This window comes from Calonectris borealis, chromosome 11 (genome assembly GCF_964195595.1).
Source record: "Calonectris borealis chromosome 11, bCalBor7.hap1.2, whole genome shotgun sequence".
Classification (NCBI taxonomy): Eukaryota; Metazoa; Chordata; class Aves; order Procellariiformes; family Procellariidae; genus Calonectris; species Calonectris borealis.
In genome coordinates, this window is record NC_134322.1 from 4,943,012 (window position 1) to 4,962,499 (window position 19,488).

General features: G+C 41.4%; 1 protein-coding gene across 2 annotated transcripts in view; it reads left to right on the top strand.

The window, feature by feature from the left end:
* IGF1R (insulin like growth factor 1 receptor) overlaps positions 1–19,249 on the top strand; it is a 189,436-nt gene extending 170,187 nt beyond the window's left edge. For both annotated transcript variants that reach the window (XM_075159849.1, XM_075159850.1), the window contains exons 16-21: positions 1,647–1,876; positions 2,165–2,275; positions 4,348–4,507; positions 6,781–6,910; positions 11,460–11,594; positions 17,874–19,249. In XM_075159849.1, the coding sequence (XP_075015950.1) occupies positions 1,647–1,876; positions 2,165–2,275; positions 4,348–4,507; positions 6,781–6,910; positions 11,460–11,594; positions 17,874–18,240 (1,133 nt within the window). In that variant the 3' untranslated portion in view covers positions 18,241–19,249. The remainder of the gene's footprint in view (positions 1–1,646; positions 1,877–2,164; positions 2,276–4,347; positions 4,508–6,780; positions 6,911–11,459; positions 11,595–17,873) is intronic.
* Positions 19,250–19,488: the final 239 nt, after the last annotated feature.

A 19,488-nucleotide genomic window follows, 5' to 3' on the forward strand; every position in this document is an offset into this window, starting at 1 on the left:
TCACGTGGAGAATAGTAACATTTAACAAAAAACAATACTGTCTCCTCACTTCCCATCCCAATAGAACTACTCTCCAGCAACTTTTCACAGTTAGAGGAAGAGAAAAGCAATATTGTGGGCTTCCAGACATATCACCTGCAGAAATTTTGTGTTAAAATTAGCAGGGATGTTTAATGTAATCCATATTTGTTTCTCTTAATATCTGGAGTGTAGATAAGCCTGTTTTTCTCTAGTTGGCAAAACAGGTAGTTTCAAATTTACCTAACTTATTTGTGACTGATTTATATATTTGGTGATGACAATATTTAGACTGTGGCAGTGTTTAGATCCCAGCTGGTATATTTGTGTTGAGTACTCCGCTAACAGAGTGAAACAATTATAGTTCTAAAGTCAGGTGTGGAGTTTTGGGGGGCATCTTTAATTTCTTACAATTTTCTGTGGGAGAAACAATGTGGATAATGTTGAAGTCTTTAAAACCATCCAGGAAATAAAAATTCTTTAAAACAAAATTGCTCTTCCTAGAACAGCGTGCTTTTTTTTTGTTTTGCTTTCTGTATGTCTGTATTATTTTCCTGGAATCCTACTTGCTAGAGAATTAATTTATTTCCCCCCCAACACACACATAAAGGTGTGGTGTCTGTAACGAGCATGTGCCCATACTGTACGGATTATGTACGTGTGGAGCTCTTCAAGTGCAGGAGGAAATCAGAATATCAGATGGATTTCCTTGAGGCATCAATTCTTCTGTTTATGGTTTAGTTTGGTGCTACTGCTGTAGACTTCTTGCCGGAATAGTGTTTCTGAACACTTCCAAACTCCAAGCCCGGGAGGCTAATGGGTTTAGCCAGAGTGGCAGCGGACTCTTTTACTGTTATTTTTCATAGCAGCACTGTTAGGGTTAAAGGTCTGTTAATGTTCATGTCTTAATCCTCTATTTTTGCATCCTGTCATTTCACCCATCCAGAGCATCTGACACAACTGTCCCCTCCTTTGGTGACTGATAGGCAGCAGCATCAGTGACTACTCAGATGTATTCTTGCCTGAGGCAGTCCTTCCTCCTGGCAGTCGCCTTCTGAGATCTCTCTTCTGCTTCAGATCAAAGACTTGCAGCAGCAGCAAGTTCTGCCGTTACTGGTGCAACAGTGTCTGTGCAAGTGATCAGAATAGTTCATGCAAAGAGCCTACTAGATCAGAGAGTCTGTTTCCCTCTAGTCATAAAATCAATCTGTTAATAGAGAATACAGCAGACACCAAACTGATACAGATGATCAAGTGTGTTTGATGCTGTCTGGACGAATTAGAAAACCAAGGCTCCAAGAAAAGCTCAAGCCTAAAGTATTGATTCAAGCCTCTTCCCACCCTGGTTTTGTGCTTTGAGGTTCCTTCTTTCTGTCCCATTATGTCAGTACCATAGTGAGGTCCCTTCAAGTCCATCTACACATTTCTTTAAGATTTATTTGTATGCCTGTCTATGCGTCTCCCTGTCTCTGTATGGGAAAGATCTTGGAGTATTTGCATACATTGTGCAAGCATTGTGTCTAGTGTTGTTTACAGTAAAACTGTTTGGGCAGTTGGTATCATAAAGCGGTGTGTGATCGCACCACTTGCAGAAGTGGAGCATCATGGCCTGATCTTTCTCTCCTTAGTGTATGTTCCAGACGAATGGGAGGTGCCCCGTGAGAAGATCACCATGTGTCGGGAGCTTGGGCAAGGCTCCTTTGGAATGGTGTACGAGGGAATAGCCAAGGGAGTGGTGAAGGATGAGCCGGAGACCAGGGTGGCCATCAAGACTGTCAATGAGTCTGCAAGCATGCGTGAGAGGATAGAGTTCTTAAATGAGGCCTCGGTGATGAAGGAGTTCAATTGTCACCATGTTGTAAGTCATGAAAATGTCACATGATTCATACAGCCGTGGTGCTTACTGGTGTGAGGGTGTTCAGGGCATGTCTTCACTGACTGAAGTGGGAACTTGGGATTTTAGTTTCAACTCTGTGCAGCTTTGTAATACTGTTGTTAAACAGGAGTCAGAGAGTGGAACCTAATCTACTTTCAGATCTTTTCCACAGGTTCACGGATGTTTGGGGGTACATATTGACATGAATAAATGATTACTACAGTTCAATTAGCTGTATTTGTAACTGAATGTTTGTTTTTCCTTTTCCAGGTTCGGCTGCTTGGTGTTGTTTCTCAGGGCCAGCCTACGCTGGTTATCATGGAGCTGATGACACGTGGGGACCTCAAAAGTTACCTGAGATCATTGAGGCCAGACACAGAGGTGAGTCAGAAGTTGCTGGATGCTTTTTTATTTCTTCAATTAGAATCGTCTTGAACGAAGCAGCATCACGTTCGAAGCAGCAGGCAATTAGCCTTTCTTGCCCTTCTCCTTAAGCTCTAAGAACAAAACATGAGCTGCTCTGTGATCTGCAACACCTCTTTTCATGAGGTAGCTATTGTAAATAGCCCAGTGTACTGCGTGGAATAGGCCCCTTCTTGTGTTATTGAGTCCTGTTTTCCAGCTTTGAATTAAATCTCTTATCTAATCTAATTTCTCATCAAGATGTTAAACAAAAAATTGGCTAGTTGAAGCATGCATGTTAGGATAATTGTTTCATGTTGTATAACCTGCCTGTTGCCTCTGCTGGGAAGTAAAAATCTAGTATCTTAGCTAATATGCATACTCTAGTATGTAGGCCATCAGTCTAACAGCTAAAATTGCCACGTATGACACAGGGTCTGAAGGACCCTATGATAATAGGTCACTTGCCACTGAAATCATAATACACTATGCAGAAAATGACCTTAGCAGCTTTTGCCCTTGATGTAGAAATTCTGATGTGAATAACTTAAAGGAACAAAATCTGAGCACAGTATGTGCACAAGAGAATGAATATGGTGGAAATGGAGGGCATGTAGCAAGAGCAGATTGCTTAAGTGATTGGATACAGAAAATAATCATACTGAATACAGGATTCAGAAAATAACAGTAGGGCTATGGACTAAGGGCTTGACTAGCATTTATGATTAGTAGTGTTTCAGGTTATATTAAATTGGTTGAATTCAACAAACTTCATAAAAAGGGACAGTGACATTATATAGACATGACCAAAATGAGCTCTGTACTTGGCTTTTCTCTCTTGTATGCTGGTGCTCTCCAAAGCAGTCTGTGATAGGTCTGTGCCTAAATTCCTTGTCTTCCCTGATGTGCAATGTAGAGTTGAGCAAAGTCTTCTGAGGACCTGTATGAGGAGGAAGGCAGGATGCTTCAATAAGGTGTGGATGGAGGGCTTGCCTGATCACTGGCTTTACTGATAATTTAACCGTGCAGCTCCCATACCTATCTCTTCCTCCTGGGGATTCCACTCACATTGGTCCTTCTGGGCTTTCTTGGTTGTATCTTCTTGGCTCCCATGGGGTATGTTGCATTCAGCTCTTGGGAGCCTGGAAGTAGTGGATATGGCTTGTTATCTCCACACAAAGTAGCACAGTTTAAAAGTGATGATGGGACTGGACATTGAACACTTTCCATTGCAGGTGGGTAAGGGACCGTTTAATCTCTGGATGGGGATGTGATAAAGTTCAGTGACTTGACCTGTGTGCTTTAGGATATTTGTCATTAGTAGAATTCAGTATATGAGGCTCTGGTTTTGGTTACTCTGTCAGTGATGATTGTCCAAGAGGTGTAAAGCTTAGGCAAACTCATACTGGTAAGGGATGGTGGGGCTTAACTGGTTGCATATAAATACCTGAACTCATTCATCCATGAGATTGAGAATGGCAGAAGCCACAATATCCATGGATGCTAAGGAGTGAATTTGCTTCCGAAGAAATTGTCCCATAAGCTTTTTCCTGTTTACAAATAGAAGTAATTCAAGAGACATTTGGTTATGGAGAACTGGGGAACAGGGAATGAAATAATTTAACATCATCTGGTTGTTTGTGAAGATAGTAAAACAGTAGAAAATTCTACAATAAGCCCTCTGCTTTGTAGCTCAGAACTTGTGTGGCAGAAGGATGGACATTTAAATTCCACAGGTGTAAGATAACATCCTTATACCAAAAAGTCTTTCTGGCTTGTATTCCCTAAAATAGAATGGACCGAAAGAGCTATATGGGAGTTCTGTTTGTAACCCAGCTTGATATGGTCAGTTTTCCCACGAAGCAGATGCTATGGTGTACATAATCACGAGTTTCTGTTTAGCCTGGATCATGTCAGCCTGAATTGTGATAATGTGATTTTTTTTTTTAATTTTTCTTTTTAATTGAAAAAATAATATGTTACAGTTTGGTGTAGAAATAGTTACTTTTTTTTCGCCCCCTTACCTGTTCTGTTTTCTTAATTTTGTTCAGAACAATCCTGGCCAGGCACCTCCAACTCTGAAGAAGATGATTCAGATGGCAGGAGAGATTGCTGATGGGATGGCATACCTCAACGCCAACAAGTTTGTTCACAGAGATCTTGCTGCGAGAAATTGCATGGTGGCAGAAGACTTCACAGTGAAAATCGGAGGTGTGCTTTCTTGACTTTTACACAAATGAAAAACATCATTCTGAAAAATCAGCATCTTAGAAGGCATTTTAATTTTTTGAAAGCTGTTTGAAAGACCTTTTAAAACTTAGCTCTAGTTTAAACTTCTGCAGAATGAAATATGTTTCTTATGAAGGCTTGCTGTGATTTAAGACCTGTGAGCAGTCAACATTGAGTTGAAACTCTTGGAATCCCTCTACTTACTGTTGTTCCAATGAGGGAATAGTATAGCGTGTGGGTTTAAAAGGAGCTAGTGAAGCAGTGATTTGAGGTGCAGATGCTGCAGACATCTGGGTGGATAGTGTAGGTATCACCGGTGTGTCATTCGCTGTTCTGTTAATGCACAAAAATAATTCCACCTCCTGTTTATTGATTCAAGAATAAGAATTTTAGGATTATTTTAAAGCATTTCTGATTTGGAAGTGGAATGTAAGGCTTGACTTCAGCTGGATGCTTTCCAGTCTGAACTGGAGCTCTGCTTTCCAGACAACAGAATGGCTTTTCCTCTGCTCTGCTGTTAGAACACCGCTTTTTTTTCCCTTCACCATACCTCCAAAATAGTGTCAATGAGTTTTTTCAGACTTCTCTCCAGAGAGGGTGATTTTAGGCTTTTGGCTGTTTTTGAGTTATGCACATTAAAATAACATGTATAGCAACAGCCTTCTGCTGTAGGAAACTAATTCTTTTTCTATGAGCTTAACTCAGCTATTTCGATAATTTGTGTAAGTAATTCTGTCATTTGGGAGAAAGAAAAAATGATTTCATTTTGAGTCAGTTAATTAGGAAGGATGATCTTTGGGGGATTTTGTGCAGTTTCTGCAGGTTTGAGGGAAGTCAGCCTGAATCCTTCCCATTCCAGTTTTCTCACTCTTCCTCCCCCCACCAGCATGTTTTACAATTCCCTGAACTGAAGATGGTGCATTCCTTCCCTTTAACATGGTACATGGTTACCCCGAAAGCATTTCGTGAAATATGCTCCGCTGCTCTCATTTATGTACCAGTATTGAAAATCCCTTCTTGTAAAAACAGTTTAGGAGCATCTCGACTGAACACGCCAACTCAGACTGTTTAGACCTCAGAGGAAGAGCTTTATGCTACACTTGTTCTATGCTCGTTGCATATCTGTTTCTTATTTGCATTACATTTTTAAAGAATCCTTCATTCAGCCAGGATAAAGTCACCCTGCTGTGTGGGAGTGATGGAATAGCTGCACAGATGGGCTTTTTAGTCAGAATCACTGAGGGTACCAGTGTCCCTAGCAGACAAGGAACAGGAAGGATCAGTGGTCAGTCACTCATGCAAGCCTGGTAGTAATGACATCCATAGACTGGTGGTAACGACTGTGAGAGCTGGAGGAATTCTTTCTTCTTTTCACTCCACTTTTCCCAGAAAATAAGGGGCAACTATAGATCTGTATTGATAAAATGGATTTTGCCCGAGGTCTGCTGTGTTAGCAGACAACACTTAATATTAGTAAGAGATTGGATGCCACCTGATTTATTAACTTTTTGGTTAGTGCCTGAAAATATAGTTACTGGTTTAAATAGGCTGGTCCGTCCAAGACCCAGCAGTTTGCATCAAGCTGATTGTTCAGAAAAAAAATTCTGGAATAAGTCTGAGTTACAGTCAGGAGATGAGCATAGTTAGATCCAAGTCTTGCAAATGTTTACGTATTTACAGCTAAGGACATGCATATAACCCAAAGCATGTCTTCAGTATTGGTCTGTGTTAGTCATAAATGAATAGCCTAATCCTCTGTAGCATTTGAGATGGAATATTATACAGGAACTGGAAATTACCTTTGGAAGGAGGAAAAAAAAACCAAGAGAAGCATTTCCCTCCACATGTGAGATTCTTTAATTAAAGACAATAGTATTAAGTACTAAAGGAGCTCTTTACACTCTTTAAAAAGAAAAGAAAATAATTGAATTTAGAGAACAGATTAGTGAATTGTATGACCTTCAGAAGACTTAGCTTACTGCAAGGCTTAAGCATAACTTTTCATATTAATATATTTAAATCATTCAGACTTCTCACCCACTGAAGTCAATGCTAAAAATGTCTGTTGGTTTTGTTGGGAGGGAAGCTAACCAGCCCTAAGGCAGCAGGTAAAGTGCCTGCAAAGTAAAGTGTCATCGTAACAGATTGCAGATTCTTCGCACCAAACTGTGATTCTCTGCTGGCTACCATGGCTTGTAGTAAGGGGAAATGTTCATCATTTTATCATGCAAACTCAAAACATTTATACTTTCTAGATTTTGGCATGACAAGAGATATCTACGAGACAGATTATTATCGTAAAGGAGGTAAAGGTTTGCTGCCTGTCCGCTGGATGTCTCCAGAATCACTGAAAGATGGAGTCTTCACAACACACTCCGATGTCTGGTAACAAAAAAGGGGCTCTGAAAAACTGTTTTAGCCCCTCTTTCTAGCCTCTTTTCTTGTTTTAGTAGACTTAACTAAGCATACTGCTTCTCCTGTTTCTTCAAAGGTAACTCTCTTTTTTCCACTGTGAAGCATTCTGCTTTCATATTTCCATTGCAAAATCAAGAACTCATGAGGTTAAATTCTGCTCTCAGAGAGCAGAATTAAATGGATTTCCAAAACTGGAGGTGGTGACATGTTTTCTGCTGTAGGTTGTAAAATCAGCTGTGCAGTGAAAAACATTACCTTCACCTGGAAGAGCAAGTTGTCATTTTTCAAATTGCCCTCCTTCAAGAAAAGCATTAAAAGTTGCCAAGAATACAGAAAGGTTCATAGTGCTGACCTGCTTTTCTATCAAAACCTTCTGTGTAAATAACTCTATTTTCCTGCAGACGGTTTGTGTACACTAGCAGGTTTTTTCTTGGGAGTTCTCCCTTGTGTATATCCTTCTCCGTTTGGAGCTTTGTTTGCTTGTTTTATATACCGCAAGATGCAGAAATAGGTTTTTCGTTAAAAGCACATTGCCTAGTTGCTCTATCTGTGAAACTATTAATAGAGGCATTCAGGAAATTTCAAATATACTTAGAAGAAATAATACTCCGGAACAATTCCCCACACACACATCCCCCAAACTTTTGCAGATAGGTAGGGAGGACTTGGCAGAAGATGAACGTGTACTGGCAAAACCTCTACTCTGTCTTTTATGGTTTCTCTGCCTTCCTAACAAGATGTTTTTACTGCTGATCTGTTACAGAATTGGCAGCTGAGTGCCTCCAAATGTCTAGAAGTCAGTAGGAATGGTATTTTGGTAGTAAACTGCATTTTCTTTAAACAGCTTGAGGATTTTGGAGTCAGTGGACTGTAGTCCACAGCACCAGCTTTGAGTGAAAGGTTCATAAGAGGAATTAGGTAGCAAGTGAAAAAGCAAAGCACCAGAATGTTGCTTAGAATTTTTTGCATATGGCTAGTAACTTATTTATGAATCCAGTAACCCTCAAACTTGGAAATAGATGAAAATAACCACTTTGAGTTGAAGGGGAAGCCCTGTATCAGCCGTTTATCTAATGGAACAGTGCAGGCATGCTTTTGGCAGTCCCTCTGCAGTAAAAGAATTTTGGGACTTGTAACGGCTTCACAAAGCAGACAGAAATTTGGAATATATCACTAAAAATCCCCAGATGTAGAACTGAATGAGCCTGGAGTGAAGAGCTGGCAGACCTGCCTGTTCTTACCACACAACAGTAACTTCTAAGTCCAGCCATTTTATCAAAAGCAGGCTACAGCAGATCAGGTGTTCAGCTTCGGTGACGTACTGCACTTGTTCCATACGCGCTGACCTTTAAAACTATAACTGTTAAGTGACATTATTGTTTAAACATAACTCAAATTCCAAACAAAAAAACCCCACAGAGGTGACGCCAAATCAAGCGTCAGAAGTAAATTAGTACTTTCATTGTTGCAGGAAGTACGTGAGTTTTCCCTTCAACGTTAACAAGATTTGGCATTCATCAGTCATTCAGTCCAAAGCAGGGTTAAGCAAACAATATTGCGGTTTATCAGTCTGAGCGAAATATCCTAGCCAGAAGTCACATCAAGGAAAGTAGCTTACTGATTCTAAGGTTGGAAAACTTAAGAGGAGGAGGAGTAAAATCTGTCAGATTTTTACTTGAAAGCATAGAGGGGAAAAAATTGCTTTATGGAGAGGAGGCCCACAGCTCTCATCGGTATTTCAGACAGTTCCTCCTCAGGATGGTTGGCCATCTTAATTGTTAGAAGTGACTTACTCTGAAATTTGGTTCACATAGGTATGCTATCTTCAGGTACAAAAAAACTGGTTCAACATGAGGAATATGCTGTTTGTTTAGAACGCATATACATTTGCGTTTGCCACATGTATCCACAGCTATACATTGAGAAATTTCAATCTGAATTCCAGCTTTCAGCTCTGGTGGAGCTTGCCTTATTAATGTCATGAAATAGTGTCTATTTACTTGACCTGCTTATGGCTAAAAGATCATTCTGGTTTACTTTTCAGTAACTTCTAGACCAAACACTATATGTGGAAGGTCTCTTCACACCAGGAAAAATTACCTGACTCCTTGTATTGGTTCAGATTTTGAAGTTGCTTCATGTAAACCGTGTAGCTTGGCTGTTTTGGGGCCATTTATTTTCATCAAACAGTAAAAACTGTTGAGATTGTTTTTCCTGTCTTTTTGGTAGGATATTGTGACATCTGGTTCCATGTTCTTTGAGATAAGTTTTAGAAGCCAAAATGTCAAAAAGACAAAACTGTGTTGAGTGGTCAGAGTCCAAGATTTATAAGCTGTAAGGTGAAATGGCAAACTGCAAAAAGAGTGTCTGGAGGTTTTGAAGGGTGGAGCTTTATTTTAGCAATTCATTCTTTTATTGCTTTTCAGACTGAAGAATGAGGTAATTAGACAAGACTGGTTTTGTTGCAGTTAAGAAAGGAGAACATTTTAAAATTAATGTAATACTGTTCAGGGTGAGGGTGTATTTCTATAAATAAGCGTTCAGCATCTTGCCTTCTTTCAGAGCTGGTAGTTGCCTTGAAGGAGCAACGTAAGTTTATTTGTTATCATAATATGACTAGTAGGTGCGCAAGACTTGTTCTCATTATTCCTACAGTGATCAAAGTAGCTTCAAAGGCACCAAAATATTGAGTTGACCCTCTGTCCCTGCCTCCCCTGAAAGGCAAACAATTGCAAGTCAGTCTGTGGCTTCTGGCTCCAGATGCAAACCATTTTAGATACAGTGGATAACTGAAAGATAAAACCACTCTACCATAACCAGCTAATAATACTGGACTCCTGTTTTGACAACAATGCCCTATTGAAACGATGCTTTTTTCTCTAAGCTTGACTCAGCATTTTAGCCACAGAAGACAAGACAGCATCTAAGTTTTCTTTCTTTGCACAGCAGTTCTAAAAGTAGATGACTCTTCAGTGCGGGGCAGACAATTTCAGCCCTGTCTGCTCAATAAACTAATTTTAAATGGAGATATTTTCAGAAAGCGTCAATACTCACGTCCAAACTACCCAATTATATAACTATGCTTATCTTTCTTCGCCAGTAATCAATTCCTATTATTAGACAGACTTCCTTTTTCACTTCTGCTGTCCTTTGTAGTTAGTTGGAAGGAGCTAGAAGCTGTTTCAAGAACATAGTTTTTGCAACATGCGTGTTGCAAAAGGGGTAACTGAGTTTCTCCTGGGGACTTAAATGTTTTGCTGCTGAACCAGCAAATTAGGGTCTTGGTACAAGATGCTGGAGCCCATTCACATTTCTTCCATGTCTTTTTCAAAAATTGGTTTTGTTGCTTGCTGCTGTATGGTGAATGCCTTGATCCTTACTTTGCACCTTTGACTTAGAATGTGGAAGAAACCAAAGCAGAGGGATAAATGGAAAGTATTACTCAGAAGTGTATTTGTGCCTGGGGAATAGAGGTTTGTTTGCTTGCTTTTAGTGGTAAGGCAGATGAGTTGCACAGGTGTGGTGGTGTGCATTTGCTGTTTAGCTCTCGGCTTGCTAGAGCGGTAAGGGAAAAATGCAGCTTCTAAATCGGATTTGTGTGACTCAAGTATTTCTGATGAAAAGCAGCTTGCACTGGAATGGGAGCTTACAGTTCTGCGTTATTGCATTCTCAACTGCTATCAGGAGTACCTGAGATGTGTTACATAAAGATTTTGAGTTTAGTTTTTTAAATGTACAGATTTTTTTTCTTGCTATCTCTGTGGCTGGGGGGGAGGGCTTGTTGAGCTCACTTTAAATAATCAGTCTCTGCAACTTCTCCAGCTGCTTAGAAGGTTTGATTCCCTGCACCCAGCCACACATGGATCTTTCTGCAGACTTTAATGATCAGGTGTCTATCCAGCCTGAGGTCGCCTGTACAGGAAGTGCAGAGATAGGAACAGAATTTCCGCCCCCCCCCCCACCTGCATCTTTCCTTTTTCCCTCTCCACTGTTCTTCCCACCTCGCGGTGCGCCTAAAGTCCAAACTCAAAGCCATGGGAGAGGGAGATGAGATGCGAGGTGATTCTCTAGGCAAGCCCACAGCTTAAACCTCCTCTGAGTTAGGAGGCTTCTGCTCAACGCAATGAGCTTGTGGTGGCTTTTCTACTGATTCACCTGTACAGAACCGGTGTAACCAAGTAATGTTGGACCACTGAATGATCATAATCATGACCAGCTCTAAGCTATAGATTATGGTGTGAAAAACGGAGAGGTAATACTACCAGTCTTTTTTCCCAGAGGTAATTCTGAAGAATCATTCAGAACTGGGAGCTCGTTTCTCACCGTTGACTAGAGGTGTTGGAAGTCAACAGTCTCTTACACTAGGTGATGTGGCTATCGCCATAGCTGCATACTTTTTGAGCAATTGGAATTTTTTGGTAAAAGAAAATACCTATGGACACCTATCTGCTCAGCATCATCTAAGAAAATATCCTTGTAAAGATTGCTCAGCTTTCTAAAGTTCTGATTTGTTTTCCAGGTCTTTCGGTGTTGTACTTTGGGAGATTGCAACATTAGCGGAGCAGCCATACCAAGGCATGACCAATGAGCAAGTGCTCCGCTTTGTGATGGAAGGAGGTCTGCTGGAAAAACCAGACAATTGTCCAGATATGCTGTAAGTGTCAACAGTTATCACTGTTCTCAGTGCACAGTTTATTCTTCCTGATCCCTTCAATGTCTACTCAGGAGGGGTTATTAAAGAGTGGTAGTAATGTGAGGTGCTGCTTGAACAGTTTCTGTCAATCTAGTGTATTATAGTAATTCAGACATACCAGAAAACAACTTAGCTTGTGGTGAGAATCTCACTGTGGGCTATCTCCTCTAATAAGGAAACAAAACCCAATCTTTCTGTTCCGGAATAAAATTAGACTTAATAAAAGCTCGTAAGTGACGTTTGCTACAGCAGAAGACTTTGTGCCTAAATTTTGTGTCTTCTGCGTAAAGTAATTCTGTTGAGCGTAAAGGGAAAAAAGAGCATAGGACAAGCTGAAATGTATTGTGCATAAACTCTGTGGAATTCAACTTTTTAGTTCAGCATACAGATGAATGAATGTATCGTTCCTTTGTCTGAAGCAGCGTTGGATCTGCTAGTTCAGTCATAGTGCTCATCACATGGAGATAAACAAATCTCCCCTGCTAACAGTTTCCTGTAAGCACAGAAAGAAGTATGCAGAAAAACCTTTGCCTACCCCTAGAATCAATACAAAGCCTTGCAGCAGAGGAGGGTGTGCAATGCAGCAGGCTTCAGTTTTTAGCTTTACATTGTTGAAATATTTCTGCTGGCTTTTGTGTACAGCAGTTTCAGTTCTTCAGACTTTATTACTTTGATATGCTTCCCAAACTGGCTTTTGGGAAGGAAATACTGCGTCTTGCAGTTATTGAAATTTGTTGGAGGCCCACAGAAGGGATACAATCACTTAAGAGCCTCAGCTGCTTGGGATTCTTAGGAAAAGAGCTTTTTTGGCTGGAGCGCTGGCTTTGGTTTCAGATGACAGGCAGTGTTGTTTTGTTGTTTGAGGGGGGTGGGTGGTATATGCAGGGGGAGGTGTAGCTGCCATGTGATTCCTCAATTTCACATTCTTTCCCTTCCACGATGCTGTGGAGAATTTCTGGCAGTCAGATTGTTTAACACGGTCAGGACTGTGTAATGGAGGGGGGGAGTAGGCAGAAATGGGGGAAGAACAGGGTGTGTGAAGGGGTCAGCTCCCCGAGTCCATCGGAAAAAAATACCTCCACAGCGAGAACATACTCAGCAAGAGACTCAGTGTTAGAAATTCCCCATTAACCTGGGGCACGTGTGGTATGAACAGGGGGACGACAGGGGAGTCACAGCAAGAAGCGCTCTTTACTGCAGCCCACCTGACCCATTCTCCTTCCTCCTCCTCCTCAGAGATAATCCTCTGCTTGCTGCGTGTTGCTACCGGATGAATCCACTTTCAGGGTAACTGGCTTGCGAGCTGGGAGAACTTGGTTAATGTCTGGCGGAGCAAATCTTTACCCCAGTGTAAAACAGCAAAAAGGCCTTTTCTGTGCTGATTTTGATGAAGAAGCTGTTCACACATTAGTTATGGCCTCTAAGACATTAGTCTGCCGAGGTGCAGAGTAAAAAAGTCTTCCTTTGAATTTAGCCACTTCTCTCCATCAGAACAAGGAACAGGGCTGGACTCAGAACTAAGGCACATCCAGTTTAGTGGTGTCTTTTTTTTTTTGGTGATACAGTTGTGTATAAAACATCCTGACTCTGTCCAAAATGCAAAAAAAAAAAAAAAAAAAATTGAATGTCTTGACGTTAGAAGCTTATTGTGACTTGCTTTTGCTCCCTTTCAGCTTGTTTTGTCTTTGTATTAGGACAGACACCCAAGTCTGCTGAAATTCAAATAGGCTGTTGTAGGAGTAACAGTAGGAGGCTCCAGGAATAATCTTCACCTTTGTTCTATGCACATGCATTTGGCATTCAAAGAACCTATTTTGTGTTACTACGGTGCTTTTTTTAATGTATGTTTTTGCTTCTTTCCCCATCTTCCATCCCATTAGCCCAAGATGTTGTAAAGGTGCTGTGCAACACTCAGTGACGTGACAACTGCTGCCAGTCTTGAACCTCACACATGTTGCTGCTGGCAGGCAGAGAGACCTGGTCTGTAGGCAGAGTTCCTCTCCCCTCTCCAGCTGTCTGATAACGTGCTTCTCAGCAAGGGATGGGACACTCAAAATTACTGAATGGACAGAAAGGTGCTTGTAACAGAGTTGCAAAGAGCCCTGAAATTGCATATGGATCTTGCCATGCATCCCCAGCACGTTCCAGACAACTGCTTTCACAAGTGCTTTATGAAACCCCTGGTAAAATAGGGGGTCCTCTTTTTCGTGGAGATTGCTAAAAGATTCTGTTTAAAGACAGGTTTCTCGCTATGTCTGTGCCAGCGGAAGATGTTTTTTAGGTGGCGCAGACTCTCACTGGTGGAGACTGACTGGTCTGCGATACTTAATATTAACTCACAATATTAACTAAAGACATCCAAAAAGCAAAGTCCACCTGCTGCAGGGGAGCCAGTATACTTCTTGTGCTTGGTACTGTGTGAAAGCAAGCAACAAGGGGAGCCAGGAACTGCACTGCTCTGTATCTCGTGTAGTAGGCTACAAATGCAGAGATACTTCTTTCTTTAAATTAGTTTGACTTGGAAACAACTAAAATTATGGGCAGAACACAAATTTACCTTTCTGTAGACAGAGGGGAGTATACTGACGTACAAAAACCTCCAGAACAGGTGGAGGAGGTAGACTGCTGTGGGGAAGTGTAGATGAGAATAGAGAGAAGAACCTTGCTGCAAGTGTCACCGAATTTACTATTTTTAACCTTGCAGATTATGTGAGTGTTGACACAGCCGTGCACGCTCCAGCCACAGTGCAGTGGTTTTCGTAAGGGCCTCTTCGTGCCCCCCCCGCATGGATGCTACGTGGTACAAGCAATCTTGGACGTTCCATCTCTCCTAAGACCGCAATGCTAGTAATGCTTGCTCGTGGCTGTGCTTTGCTAGCCCCTGGTAGCAACGAGTCAGTAGCTTTTAGGTGGATCAGAAACCAAGGACAGTTGAAGAACTGGAGAGGTTCTGTTCTGCAGCTTGGTTGTATCGGATCTTGTGCAAAGGGGGATTTTACAGTGCGGTTCAGAGAGGTGGTAGATCCCTGTGAAAGGACTAAGCACGAAGGGGACGGTATTTCTAGAGGCTTTTTACTCTTACACAGGGTGAAACAAGACTCAGTTCTGTTCATGCTACACCCTCTTGGCATAGTTTGCATGGTTTTACAGACAGAACCATGCAATAAGACAGATGGTTCAATAAGACAGTGCCAGGAGGAGCTTTGCTGTTTTTCTCCTCTTCCTGTGTAATAAGTTCTGTTTTTATGTACTACCATTGTTATGGCAGTGTTCGTCAGGTGGTGGCTGCGTGGCAAAAAGGTTTGTTACAGCTGAAGCTCTCAGACAGTGTGTTCCCATGGGGCTTTTAAAAGTTGTGGAGGCTGGAATTCCACTCTGTTTTTGAAGCAAAATTGCTTCCCCCACATGTATTGTAGATGACTAGACTATTTACGCATTGCTGATTTTTCCCTTTGTTCCTGGCTTAGAAACCAGGGTCTGCTATGCAGAGGTAATGTCAGCATGTAGCAGCAGCAGAATAGGAGAGGTCTTTTCACTTTTCCCCACCAAATCAAGTCTGATGCAAAGCACAAAGGCGCACTCAAATGGAATGCAGCTTCTGCAGTAACTTTCCGTTTTCTGTTTTTTACTGTCTCAGTGCAAAAGTAACTTGGTTTCTCCTCAGTTCTTTGAGCAAAAGGTGCATGGGAAAGACACTGGCTATTCCTCTGTCTCATGACGGTGCCTGCAACTTGCTTGAGCTCACTTGCCACGGGTCAGAAACATACCTTATAAAACTGCTCAGGTTGTATTAACAGCCTGTAAATTCTTCCATTGTCTACTGGAAAGGGTTTTTTTTTGTTTAAGATAATGTAAGCAAGGTCTTTGAACCCACAGAGTTAAAAAGGAAAAAAAAAATCCTTTTATGGGAACTCTGTAGGGTTTTCAAATCTGGAATGGCTTAAAAGAAACATCACATGTCCTTGTTTGTGCTGATGTCACATGCATTACTCCACTGCTTGTGGTATCTCCTTAGCATTGCCCTTAGGCCTCAGGGCGAAGCGCCAGCGAATATCCAGTGTTCTTGGCTCGAGCGAACGCTTCTATTCAGGGACGCAGCAGTCAGCTGGAAAGGAAACAGCAATGAAGTAACAGAAAAGGATTTCACATATTTATGTCTCAAGCTTTCCTCCTCGTTTGTGGGTGAGGGTATAGTGCAGTTTTATAGTTTGGCTTCACTTTTGCTATGAAAGACTTTTTAAAGACTCAAAAACAAGCAATAGTTCAACAGTGTTTATATGTCTACGTGCCTGTTACAATACGGCATTGAGTACCCCGGGAGTTCTCCCAGCACAGACTGGTTTTGCCAGCTTCTTTTTGGGTATCACAAGGCTGTGCTCAGGTGGCTGACTTTTGTTCATGCAGAGTTGTGCCAGCTGAGCTCTAACAGGAATATTTGTGACTTCAAATGCACTTCAATTCAGATTGCTTTTGTTTTGGTTGAAGCCCTCTCAGCAGTGTTTGCATCCCAAATACAGCAGCTTTCCGTCTCTTTGCTCGTTCACGTCAGCTGAGAACATAGTGCACCTTAGGAGGAAATGCAACTGTATTTCCCAAGGAGCGAGTTTCTGGTGGAGGGGATTTCTTTGCTTTGGTTTTGTTTCAGGCCAGGGTTCCCAGACTCTTTGGACGCCGCTGTGGGCAGCGATGCACAGCAACAGGCTTCAGAGTCCAGGGTTTTCCAGCTCGGTGACAGTCCTGTTGCAAGGTTTGCTCTAGAGCAGGGCTCTGGAGGCATTAAGACATTACTCTGTGATGGACTTAGGTGCTATTCAAAAAAGGAGTGAATTTTTGTTCATTTGGTTTTGTCTTTTTTTTTTTTTTTTTTTAATTAAATAATAAAATCATTCCACACACTGATGCAGAGATCTAGTAAACTGCTGCTGGGGCATAAGGCAGTGAGAGCTAATTAAAGCATAAAATAGAATTGCTTACTTTCTGAAAATCTGTGGAAGTTAGGAAAATGGTATTGTTGTTTTATAGAATCAAAACTAAAAGTTTAGGTGATCTGGCTAACCTTACACGGGGAGGCTGGCAGAGGTGGAGAAACGAACCCAGACTGGCCACTGGACCAGGCTGCTGGCCAGGCCAGGAAAGGGGGTCCTACTGGGACTGCAGGTCACGGTGCTGGAAGGTAAGTCGGAGATGTGAAGGATTCTCCAGTACGTTACCTTAACTGAAAGATTTTTCTTCGGTGTTTTTTTTAGATCCATTCTTGTTCTAGCACAGAAAGTAGTAGTTTTGGCCAGTGGTGACTTCCAACACACAGCGTGTTCCTCTGAGGACTGTGTACACAGAGGATTGGCTCAAAGAATTAATGTTAATCTTCCTTTTCTTATTTAAATTTGTCCTATTACTTGTGCTGTGTTAACAGAAGACATCCCTATTCCGCCTTTACAGACAGTGAAATCCTTTCTTGTGTTGTGTTTAAAGCTCAGGGCGATCTCTCAGGAATATCCAATTTTGCTATGTCATGAAAATGCTGTCTTCATTATGCATGTATTACTGTTTCATTTTGTGGTTTTGTTTTGCCAGCATGGGCCATTGTACAGATCTAACCATGGATGTGCTTAAACAGATGATCTCACACTCTGTAAAATATTAATGCATCCCTGGCCGTAAATGAAAACAACATAATTTTAAAACAAAAGATTAGAGAATGTCTTTGAGATTGGCAAATATCTTTTGAGGATTACAATTAATTTTAATGTAATTTTCTTCTTTCAGGGGAAAAAAGTGGTGCTTTACCTTGTGTGTATTTCCTATTTTAATTTTTTCCAAGACAATATTGATAGGGTAGGGATTAGTTATTTGAAAAAGATACTCCGAGAGGCACTATCATGTAGCGGTGTGATTGAGTAAGCACAGGATGTTGTGGAGGAAAAAGAGAGAAATATCAAGTCAGAATAAAAGTACAAAATGCTTCGGATGTCAGGTATCCACAAGACTGTTGTATGGGCAAGTGTGTGGAAGGGCGTGGAGAAGGTTGAGATAGGAGCTATAGAAGTAAATCAGTGATTAGAAAGACGGTCGAAAAGTGACATGGGGATCTCTGCCTGTAAAAATTCTGTCACCTCGTCTTCCATCAGAATTGAATGATTTTCTAAAACGTGTGGTCCGATTCTGTCACGGTTGGTTGGGTTCCAGCCAGGGCTCGTAGGACACCTCAGTAAATGGTTTTGCTGTGTGTCTCCTGTCCAGGTTTGAATTGATGCGCATGTGCTGGCAGTACAACCCGAAAATGAGGCCCTCCTTCCTGGAAATAATCGGTAGCATTAAAGACGAGCTGGATCCAGCGTTCAAAGAGGTCTCCTTCTTCTACAGTGAAGAGAACAAGCCTCCGGATACAGAGGAGCTTGACCTGGAGACTGAAAACATGGAGAGCATTCCTTTAGATCCCTCCTCCACCCTCCAACCCACTGACAAGCACTCAGGACACAAAGCCGAGAACGGCCCAGGCGTGGTGGTCCTTCGGGCCAGCTTCGAGGAGAGACAGCCGTACGCACACATGAACGGGGGACGCAAGAATGAGAGGGCCTTACCGCTGCCCCAGTCTTCGGCCTGCTGATCCTTAGAACCAGAATCTCACAGAAATAAAACACAGAAAAACACATGCATTGGGGGAAGAAAGAAAGAAAATTACAATATATTCAAAAGCCTACTGTACCTCAGTGGATCTTCAGAACTGCCATAGCTGCACTTGGGAGAACCCTTTTTTCAGTAAACAAGTTATCGTATTTTTCTTTTTTCAATATGCAAGCAGATGTTTGTTTCAGTAAAGGACTCCGTTCATGGGGCACACAGTTGGCCTTTTAAAACTCTAATGTTAACACTTAATAGCAACAGAAAACTTGAGATCTGATGTCTCTCTCTCTCTCCTCTCTCCTCTCTCTTCTTTCTCTTTCTTTCTGTCTTTCTGCTTCATAATGGAAAACATATCTGCGTGCAAGTTCAACCGTACAGCACTTTTATCAGATCAAAGATATCGCAGGCCAGGTGTGGCTCCCTGGTACCCTTGCAAGCACCTGCCTAACACTGTAGGTCTTTATAAAAAAACAAACAAACAAACAAAAAAAACCAACCAAACAAAAAAAAAACCACACAAAAAAAAATTTAAAAAGACTGGATTTTTAATGTTGCTCTTTAATCTTTTTAGGAACATGTAAAAGAATAAAAAAGGGCCATCATTCGTCCAAGGTTGTTACCATTTTCAACGCTGCCAAATTTTGCCAAAAAACTGAACTCTTTGTTTTTTGTTTTTGTTTTTTTTTGTAGGCATGGAAGGAGCACAGTAATCAACTGCTCTGTTTAAAAGAGATCCTGACCAATACATTCTATTCAATCATACACTGGTATTTTAAAAAGAAAAGAAATTAAAAAAATCAAATTGTCTAGATCTTTTCTCAAAACTGGACAAAATGTGATATTTTTTTTTTCTTGTGATGGAGAAGATAAAAGGGATGGGGTAAAGAAACAGCCCTCCCTCCACCCCTGTCCCCATCCCAATGAATTCTGGACAAAACTGGCAGTGGTGAGCTAAATAAACACGTGCATTTTGTACAAAAAAAAGTCAACCGCACGCCAAAAATGAAACATGAAAAACATGAAAATAACCGGCAGAGATCTCCATCGTTGCAGCCTGCCTTCCTTCACAGGCTTGCAAGGAAAAAAACACCTAGAAACATAAATTGGAGAAGACAAAAAAAAGCAGTAACCGGATTCAAGTATATGATGCTTTGTTGACCTTTTCTCTTTATTATTAAGACTTCTCGAAGGGTCTTGCAGTTCTATGTTAGACCATGGATCATTTGCATAC